We start from the raw sequence: 10,582 nt of genomic DNA, 5'->3' as shown, positions 1-10,582 counted from the left end.
CCTTACTCGATATCATTTCGCATTGCGCGACCAGTGACGAGTAAGTAAGTACGTACTACTACTATGTATGACTGGTTGGTTTAGTGAACTCATTTTCAAATAGGTGTTGGGTAAGCGAATTGGTGATATATTATTCATTTGATTTCAGTGACAAGTGTGAAAGGGGTGAATTGTGAGTGGTAGCGCTTTATAATAATGGGGCCATTTTGCTTTTGGGTTGTTTATATGGAAATTTTTTGGAGGACCCATTAGCCGTCATAATTGCCTCTCATCTGATGTTACTACCTATAATATATTTTTATAGCTCAAAGTTACACGCCTTGATCATGCAAATCGCCACACGCTGCTGCAGAGGCGCATACACACCAACACAACACAACCACGCCCTTACAAAAGCAGATTCTCAACTTTCAGTCCTCTCCAACCTAATTCCTAATCTCTTTCTTCCTCGGTGAAGTACTAAAAAGGGAGTCTATGCCCGTTAGATTTGTATCTTGCCTTAGTAGAAAGAAAGAAAAAAAAAAAAACACAACCGAAGAGAGGATTAATTTGAATATCCTCACTTAAAATGGCTAAATTAATAGTTGTACTAAATTTGTTTATCAATTAATAAAAAAATTAAAAACTAATTAAAATATTTTATCCATAATTCCAATATAAACATACATCAAGAGTACCTCAAATTTATTCATCTTTATTCATGTTTTTTTTTGGTAATTTTAAGATGAATATGTTCATCTCAACATAAATAATATTATGTTAACCTAATTTTGATTATTTTATCTCTGTTCCTTAGAAACTTATCTTACATCTTCAATAATAACATAATAATTCAGTAATTATTTAATCAGTCACATGTAATGTTCTATTCTGAAATTGATCTTTCTTTTACCATCATAATATCAACGTGAAATATTAACTAATTATACTAGTACTTCATCTTTATCGGATAGTTTTATTGATTGTCATTAGTGTTTTTTTATGAAAAAAAATGTGAGTGAAAATTGAGTTAAGTTTACAACTATGTTTTTTCAACTATATTTTTTATCTTAAAAATTTGAATATAAAATTTTATTTAAGATATCTGAGTTGAATTTCACTCCACCATGGTGGAAATTCACCTTTTAACTAAAGGGTGTCTTTGTTTCCAAGTAAAAAACATGTCAAAAAAATATTTAAGATAATTAGAGGACTTTTTCAAAATTTCACATAAGATATTAAAGAAAACAAGCCGAAAAATAAACTGAACTATGGCACATTTTTAAAAATTATCCAAATATGACGTTAAAAATAGGAACTGATGAAATAAAAATAAAGTTAAGATAGTTAAAATATTAATTTTACCTTTTAAAAGGAAAGGGTATATATTTTCGTAATCACTCTGATTACGCAGTGACAATGATATACGTCTTTTTAGTTAAAAAGATAATTTTAGTACTTTTGTTTTATAGCATTATTTGTTCCATGTTTTGACTTTTATTTAATTTCGATATTCTATATTGTTTCAATTTTGTCATTTCCATATCATGTTATTAATTTTGGTAGGTCCAATTTTGTCATAATTGATGAAGATGGACACAAAAGACAAGACGCCATACTTTTTTGCTATAAAAATCGTTATAATCCATTAAAATAATTAGAATACAAAATAAAGTACTAATTAATTATAAAGGAAGAATGATAAAAAAAAATAATTAAAACAAAAAATTTCCTGTTATCATAAAAATTGATAAATATATATTAATTATCATTGACGTAAAATATGATTTTATATAAATTTAGAAAAGAAAACATGTTTTTCATTTTTAAAAGAGTATATATTTCAATAAAGAAGAAAAAGATAAAAGGAGAAAAATAGTAATTAACATAGTATATAATGTGATGAAAAATAAGAAAAAAAAGTCTAATTTATTTATTGAGCATAATGTGAGGTATTATAAATTATCTATTATCTAACTTTGATTACCACGTATAAAAAGATTAAAAAAATAATCTTAAGAATTTAGGGAACGTTATACATAATTCAATTAAAAAGTGTGCCAGTTTTTATTAAATAGTAAATTCAAAACTACTCGATAAAAAATAGAATCCACGTGATAAAAAAGTAAACAATTCATTTCATGTACATGATTGGATGTTGATTTTTTATATATATTTTTTTAATAGTTATATATTTTCAAACTAAGTTATTAAATCTGCAAAAAAAACTATTTTTTATAAGTTAGAAACTAAAGTTATTAAATGTACAAGCAATTTATAAAAAGTAGCGTAACAAGAAAATTATAAAAAGTGAAATCCCTTATTTAATTTGCTCTTGAATAAAAGGTAATCATCCTGTTATTCAATGTTTTGATCCCGAAAACAAATTAACTGTAAGGGATTTTAATGTCTTGGTAGTGAAAAGAAATGAATTGACTGTAAGGGATTCATTGATCTTTCTTTTTATTTAAAGTGATATTGTATTTTTTAAAATAAAATATATTTAATAAGAGTAATTTTTAAAATAATATTATTTTCAGTGTTTTTATTTTTTATTTCAAGATATCTCTAAACTGTTTTAAGTTTTTAATTATATTTAATTCAAATAATATATAAAAAGAACTAAATAACATAAATCATAAAATTAAAATTTAAGAATGAACTAAGTTATATTTTAACAATTCTGTAATTTTATTATTTTTTTGACTGAATTTTACTATTATTATTATTATTTTAAATATTTTTTATAATAACTGATTTATATCTTATAATTATAAAAATTAAAATATAAAAAAAAATCTTAACCTATATTATATTTGAGTTCAGTTCAGATTTAATTGCTATGTATTATTATTATTTTCCACCTCTTTCCAAAAATAGATTTTTAAAAGCAAACACACAATCAATTGAATCAAAATACAGTTATTCCATTTTTATTTTTTTGGTTTACTGTTAAAGTTTCCAATTTCCACTAATCTGAACACCAGGAAAGTCACCAACCAACTATCAATTAAGGGAGGAGGAACCAATGTGAAAATATGAGTTTGGGAAATTAAAGCTGACGAGTAATAATATGTTGAGAGATTTCAAGTTCACCCACGCAAAAGAACCTTCTTTTATAATGGAACACTGACTTGGAAAACAACCCAACAGCAAAGAGAAGGTGGCATTTAGAAGCGAAAAAACTGCTATGAGCACTTACTAAACCATAAGCTCTACCAAACGTCATCATGGACCATAAAAAACCGTTCTTTATACGGATGAGAGTTTGAGAACAACTAACTACAATGCCATTATGGTTAATAGACCCCAATTTTGGTGACACAAATAAAATGTTTTTCAATTACAAAATCAAAGTATTAGTTTGGTTAAATGATGTAACCGATACTAAAGTGTGGAAGCTGTCCTTTAAGGATACTTGGATAGTTGGATAATACTACAAGTTACTGGTGGAAACTGTGAAAGGAGAAACAAGTGGAAGATGTCATAGCTGCTGTGATCCACCAAGCTTACCATAGTTCATATCATAATCTTTTTATTCAATATTGGTTTGGTTTGGTTTGCCAAAAAACAATTTAAAATACAAACCAAACCAATTAAATATAATTATTTTGGATTTAATTTTATTCTAAACTTGAACCAATTTACACACTTAAAACCCCTAAATCAAACCATTCATATAGAATGAACCTTTTCCCTCAGCCCCCTTTGCTTCCTTTTCTAAATAAATAAAATTAAAATAAATATTAAATTTAGAAGGGTGAAAATAAAACACCCCTACAAATTATATAATTTCATAGGCCGAAGGCGTGTAACTATCACGAAAATGCACCAGCTTTTTCAAGTGATTTGATTCATCTAAAGTGAAGGGTACACTATATTTTATTTTATCATAAATTTTACCATTGATTTTTTAATTAATAATTATTATTATATTTTATCCTCTAATGTGCGCCTATCATTTTGGAGGAACCAAATCCCTTTAAGTAAATAACTAAAAGCAATTGAACTGATCAAATGGCTTTTAAAAGTAAATATTCTCATTAATAATTGAGATTTGTTTGGAAAATTGATTTAACCGTAATTTGACTTGTAAATTGATAATTTTATGATTCTAATTTTAGAAATATTAATCATAACCTTTGCATGGTGCATATTCTCTGCCTAAAAAAGTTCATTATCCAAGCAGTTTTTTTTTCCTAACCAACATTTTCATTAGATTGTCATTTCTTATCTAACTTGCATTTGTCATACGGTTTTCCAACTTCTTTATATGGTACACTGAAGTCTAATTACCTTTATCATACGGTTTTCTAACTTCTTAGTTTAGTCTATTGAAGTCTAATTTCCTTTATCAGAAGATTTTCCAAATTCTTAATTTAGTTCACTTTCATCTAAATGTTTATAATTAGGTAGTTTTTCTTTTTTTTAATCACTTCAATTAGGGTTTCTGATTGTTATTAGGACTCTAAGATCTTTAAACTTGGATGATTTAGGTCAACTATGAAATTAATCTTAAATTAAAATTTAGTTAAACTTAAAATTTATCGTTTATTTTCCCTAAAGATATATCATACAAAAATAAAACACACATTTTTTTTTATACAAAAATACAGACATAAAAATGTGTATTATCAAACATCTGTTGGGTCGAAATTCTCCTATGTTTTTGTATAGATAAAAGATTAAAAAGATAAAATAAAAACAGACATGAGAGGTTTTCTATTGTCCCGTTGTTGTTAACTAATTTATTGAGGTGTCGGGAAATCTTTTTCTAGCCTCGACTTAAATTCTGTTGAATTAAATTTCCCATATCTTAATGCAAGGCCGAATCTGTCAGAGCCAACTATAAGTTTTTTGGGTCCAAGGTACTATAAAACCGACACAACCGACTAAGAAGGCCCAAAAGAGGTCCAAAATATTGTAATGCCATAAGACAAAGACCCAAATGTTGTACACACAGACATGATAAAAAATAATATAAAATGAGCTGATTATTTATTTTTTATACTTTAATTAAAAATATAAAAAATGAGAAGAAGAAAAATATTTTCCTTTTATTTTTTTATTACAAAAAAATAAGAAAAAAATGGAAAAGCTTTAATGTCTCTGTAATATGCCTGGTTAATAAAAAATATATTATAAAAGTAGAAAGACCAAAAAATTAACAGCTAACTTAATTAGAAGTTTTGTCATCTTATGTTTACAAGCCATGCTCACGTCTTCATATGTGTGTATTTTTTAATTTTAATTAATTTCAAACATTTTTGTCATTTTTTAATTAAAATTGAAAAGGTTGCATTTTTTTAAAATATATATGTAGTTTTAAATTTCACATTTCATCGAAACACACATAATAGTAAGTCCCAATGTTTTTGTTTAAGTTTCAACAATTCATCAAAAATTAAACTAAATTGTGATAGACAAGTACCTCGGACGTCTTTTTCCACTAACGTTAAGAGGCTAAATTATAATCTTCTTTCAATTTTTGATATGTGATTCAGATTTTTTTTATTTTTTTATGAATTTAGTTCTTAAATTTTAAAAAATTCATAATTTTGATACAATTAACTATTTTGCATACGTTGACGGTTTAACTTAATGGTTAACTAATAACGTGTTATTATTGTGATGGGTGAAAATTAATATTTAATAATTAAAAAATAATTTAATAAATAAAAAAGTAAAAAATATAAAAAAGTAAGCAGAATTGAATATTAAACCAAAATAGTTAGTTTTTTAAAATATAAGAATTAAAATCGCAGAAGAAAAAAATTATGGATTAAAAATTAAAAAAATCAAAACTAGGTAGTAAATTGTTTTAACGTGTGATTTCAACAATTATGAGAAAACCTAGAAATAATTGTCGAAAGTCTTAGTGTGTGTCCTCGTGTGAAAATTAGTTCTACTTGTGAACTAAAATTATATAACTTGGGTTTTTTTAATTTTTGTTTTGGTTTATTTTTCTGTGTGTATCACAGTCAATAAAACAAGCATATTTGTTAGGTGTCAAATTTATCCTTACCTTGTCAAATTGTTTTGGGATTGCATAAAGATATAAAACACTTATATATTATTTGACATCTTTAGAGAGAGAAAAGAGAAGAGAGATAAGAATATATTATAAGTGATACGATTTGATAGAATGAAAAAAATAAAAATAAAATATTAAAAAAGTATTTGTGATATAGGAGTGTTCATATATCATTATCATTGCTCTTTGAAATTTTTATCTATCAAGTAAATAAAATATAAATTTCATAATTTGCATAAAATAGGACTGAGTATTCTATAAATTTGAACATGCATTCTAAAAGTTTACAACTAAAAAAAAGTACCTATATGCACATAAAGTATAATTGAAGACTTATTGAATCCTTAAGAAATTGACTAACAATGTAACTGAAAAATAAATGGTAGATAGTGTATTATTGTGGAGGAGAATTAGTTCGTGATTTGGGGTAGCCATTGTTGTAATGAATCGATGGTGACCGACGCTGACTTGTTTGACAGACTTTCTTTCCTTTGGGTTTGTATTTTATGGCTCGAGCTTTTTCTAGGGTTCCCAAAACCTCTTTTGTAGACGGTCGTTTCTTTGGGTCAGTTTCTAAACATTTTAAAACAAGTTGAGCTATTTGAAATGCAGCCCTTAATGAATATTGCTCGTTCATCCTTGGGTCTATTATCTCTTTCAGTCTCTTTTTGTCATGTAGACATGACATAGTGCACTCCACCAAATTCTGCATACCCGCGGGCTGATTTGTGTCTAGAGCTGCCCTACCTGTTAGCATTTCTAGCAGAACAACGCCAAATCCATATACATCACTTTTAACATAGAGATGACCTGTCAATTTTGAATGTATAAATTTCTCATCATAATATATAGTGAATTTTTTGAATATTGTTATTGTGGAGGAACAAACATGAACAAATTATGATTTTAGAAAATTTGTTTTAAAATCCCAATTCCTAATAATCAAGTTCACTTTTCTAATCATTCCATTCCAAGTTAGTTGACATCGATAAAAATAGTAAAACAAATACGAACAATAGCTTTAAAAATAAAAATAAAAAACATACGAACTTAAACACTAGTTTTTGACAATTTAAAATTATTATTCTTTAATTAAGACTCTAACACATGAGAGCATATCAAATGAAAATTTTCTTATTATAAGAAATAAAAACTACAAATATAAATCGTTAAATCGTATATGAAAGATGAAAATTAAAAGAATATACATAACTTTTAAAACTTATTATGTGATCCTTAATTAAATTTTAATCTTTATCATTCATATGTTGTTTGACTTGAATTTATAGTATCTCTTACCTCATAATAAGAAGAATTGTTACTTGGTACATGATACATCATATTAAACTTTTAATCAAGTAATATATCAAAAATCTCGCACGCCGGCCAGCACGCGTGTACACTCATGAATTCATACACAAACTTGCACGCAGAGAGAAAAATGCACGCACACAGAGACACTTGCGCATGCAACGACAAACACACACATTACTATGTCTTTGTGTGAGAAAAGAGAGGAAGCAAATTGCATGGTACCTGTAGCCATGTATTCTGGGGCTGCGTAACCATAGGTGCCCATAACCCGCGTGGTTACGTGAGATATTCCATTGACGGGGCCAAACTTTGCCAACCCAAAGTCTGATAGTTTCGCATTAAAATCCTGATAAATAAAAACCCCTCAATACACATAATAGAAAAAATTCAAGTATATATTGTTGTCTCAATAAAAGATTCGAAGATTTGATCATCACATATACATACCCCATCAAGCAAAATGTTAGAGGACTTGAAGTCTCTATAGATGACAGACTCTTCTGATGTGTGCAAGAAAGCTAGACCTCTGGCGGCTCCTATGGCTATCTTGAGTCTTATATCCCATGAAAGAGGTTCTGGGCCACCTGCAAGTGTAACGCAACACGATCAATTAATTAATTAAACAAAAACCCTTATATCAATTTTGCTGTCACAAAATATGTATGTTGGTTGCTGGATTTCCTACTTCTGAAGAGGTGGCTTTCAAGGCTTCCCTTTTGCATGTATTCGTATACGAGTAGGAAGTGATTTTCCTCCCAACAGTAGCCAATAAGTTTAACCAGGTTTGGATGAGAGAATTTCCCCAAAAATTGCACTTCACTCTGCACCAAATATTAACATAAATATTATAATATTGTAAAGTGTTTTTACAACACTCATCAAAGAATTAATAATAGAAAAAAATTACATTAGAGAGGTTTTAAAAACTACAATAAAAATGCATAAGTGATACTTTTTGTAAGAAGACTTTTTACTTTGTTTTCTTAATTATTAAAGACTTGTGAGTGAGTAAAATAGAGCAGTCCAAACAACGAAAGACTTGACCCCTTAATATTATATGACTCGTGATACTTGACCTTCACAATATATTACTTTTATGCATTAAACAAATATGGGTTCATATTGTTAGTCCAAGTAATTACACATGGATCAATTCTTGCAATGGAAGACTTGGTAATTGTTTTCATTTGGAATCACAACCAATAAAAAGTTCATATTGTTAGTCCAAGATAAACTTTAACGTAAACTTTATAATTATTTAAGACAAATTTTTAATTAACTATGTCTTAAGGATTTTCTTTTGTTTATATATATATATATATATATATATATATATATATATATATGTATGGGAAACAATCTTATTTAAAACACACTAAATACTATATGTGGATTGAAATAACCTTTTTTCATTAGACTCAAACTTGTTGGTATGATGAGATTTGGATGCTAATGGGTGTTTATCAATCAACTGTATCCATCACAAATGTGACAAATGTAACACTAATTATGATTGAGGGAGGTAAGAGAAATCGACGATTTTTGTTCAACATGGACTTCTGGAATTAAGTGGAGACACAATTGAAGCCACTATCAAATTAAGTAACCGGCCGGCACCATTTGAGGTGGGTTATGTATCTTTTATATACTAAACTCAGCATTCAGCAAGGAATCTTCTGATCTTTGTTAATATCTGTCTTAGATGCAAAAATATGCAATATAAATTGAAATTAGTTAAAAAGGCATAAAGATTAGCTTAGTGTACGCCACAATCATGAATAGTAAAGACTTTATCCTTTTGGCGCGCACTGACAAACACAAATACATTGAATCACCATGATAGAGGAATAATGAGGAATGCAAAAAGGAACATATATACCTGCCATTCTTGTAGACCCTGGAGGCTATCGGGGTTAGACTTCTTCACAGCCACGGGGATTCCAACACCAACTCTTGAGGGCTTGAAGGTGTTCTTATCAATCCACCCTTTGAAAACACGTCCAAAACCACCCTCGCCTAGGACCGTGTCTGGTCTGAAGTTTCTGGTCGCACTTTTCAACTCATCCAACGTGTAATTTATAAGATTCGTGTCTGGTCTGAAGTTTCTGGTCGCAGATACTAAAAGAACATAAAGGGATTAACTGAAACTATATAGCTTGCTAGCTAGCTAGGAAAATAAATAGGGGTTAATTTATTTTATGTGAATGATGCACACACACACACTTAATTGTATATATCAGATTATAATCAAGCATAATCATATGTGTACCTGGGGGAGAAGGGCGTGGATTATTGGTGGTCTTTCTGAAACAGTTTCCCATGAGCATGATAAAGTGGTGATACTAAAACTAAGGGAGCAACTGAACAAGTCTATATGATTGAAAATGAAGTTAACAAGGTTGTCTGAGTTATGATATAATAAGGGTGAGGGCGTTCCACGAAAGAGAGGAGAAATTGAAAAGAAAGAGCCGTGGCAGAGAGATCTAATTAGGCAATTAAAAGGAAGAATAGTACTTGTTGACTTTTTCTTTGTATGTGTTGTTGTCTCTCGATTATTGACTTGAAGCTTGTAATTAAATAGTCCCACACTTGGTTTCTTCTTTGTTTTCCCACGTGTGGCCTGGAAATTATTGAGGCAATTTGGTTGCAATTCGGATTTGTGAAATATGAAACATTTGAGTCCCCATATTTTGTCACGCTGAAGAGCCTCGTGGGCCGGGATAAGATATCAGAATCAGACATGGCCCTCTTCCAAGAAGACTTTTTGCAATGTCATCAACACTGAACATTCACACGTTGGTGTCTCGCGCCAAAGAGGAACTCCGTGCCTAGACAAATTCTTCAAACAATTCGTAAATTTCTAGCTTTTATATGTAACCTCATTCTCGGACATGGACCAGATCAACAAACACTTGCTTTCTTAGAACATTTTTTTGGGCTACACATCTTTCAAGTTTTTCGTGTTCATATAATTTAAAGAAACGAAAGTGAAATCAAAACCTTCTATATGGAAGCTAAGTGGTGTTCAATACTTGGTGTTACTGTCCGTCCACATATTTAAATTTAAAAATTGAATTGGTAAATATCATATACTGTAGCAGACCCATATAAAAATGGTTCGTTGAACTAGTTCAACCTCTCAACAACGAGAGGGAATAGATCCGAGGACCTTGACCTCTTAAACCATTCAGTCAAGACCGGACTTGGCTACATTACACGTTATGAAGTAAAATTATTATATATCTATACGCATAC

At 28.9% G+C, this 10,582-nt stretch overlaps 1 protein-coding gene across 1 annotated transcript; it reads right to left on the bottom strand.

The window, feature by feature from the left end:
- Window positions 1–6,264: 6,264 nt before the first annotated feature.
- LOC114414531 (probable serine/threonine-protein kinase PIX13) lies at window positions 6,265–9,859 on the bottom strand. The gene is made up of 6 exons (XM_028378820.1): window positions 9,597–9,859; window positions 9,207–9,445; window positions 8,013–8,148; window positions 7,775–7,911; window positions 7,550–7,673; window positions 6,265–6,823 (listed from the first exon to the last, which is right to left on the bottom strand). Exons 1-6 carry the CDS (start codon window positions 9,652–9,654, stop codon window positions 6,408–6,410), a joined length of 1,110 nt encoding a protein of 369 aa, XP_028234621.1. The 5' UTR covers window positions 9,655–9,859; the 3' UTR covers window positions 6,265–6,407.
- Window positions 9,860–10,582: the final 723 nt, after the last annotated feature.

The sequence above is a fragment of the Glycine soja genome, chromosome 6 (assembly GCF_004193775.1).
Source record: "Glycine soja cultivar W05 chromosome 6, ASM419377v2, whole genome shotgun sequence".
Classification (NCBI taxonomy): Eukaryota; Viridiplantae; Streptophyta; class Magnoliopsida; order Fabales; family Fabaceae; genus Glycine; species Glycine soja.
Note: the sequence above shows the minus strand (reverse complement) of the source record. Positions and strands in the feature narration are given on the sequence as shown.

What these genes read in the sequence shown, in the direction of transcription:
- LOC114414531 (XM_028378820.1), bottom strand. Translation starts at nt 9,654, where the DNA reads ATGCTCATGGGAAACTGTTTCAGAAAGACCACCAATAATCCACGCCCT. An exon ending in AGGGTCTACAAGAATGGCAG is followed by an intron (nt 8,149 to 9,206) that starts GTATATATGTTC and finishes TATTTGGTGCAG; the next exon opens with AGTGAAGTGCAATTTTTGGG. An exon ending in CCCAGAATACATGGCTACAG is followed by an intron (nt 6,824 to 7,549) that starts GTACCATGCAAT and finishes CAAAATTGACAG; the next exon opens with GTCATCTCTATGTTAAAAGT.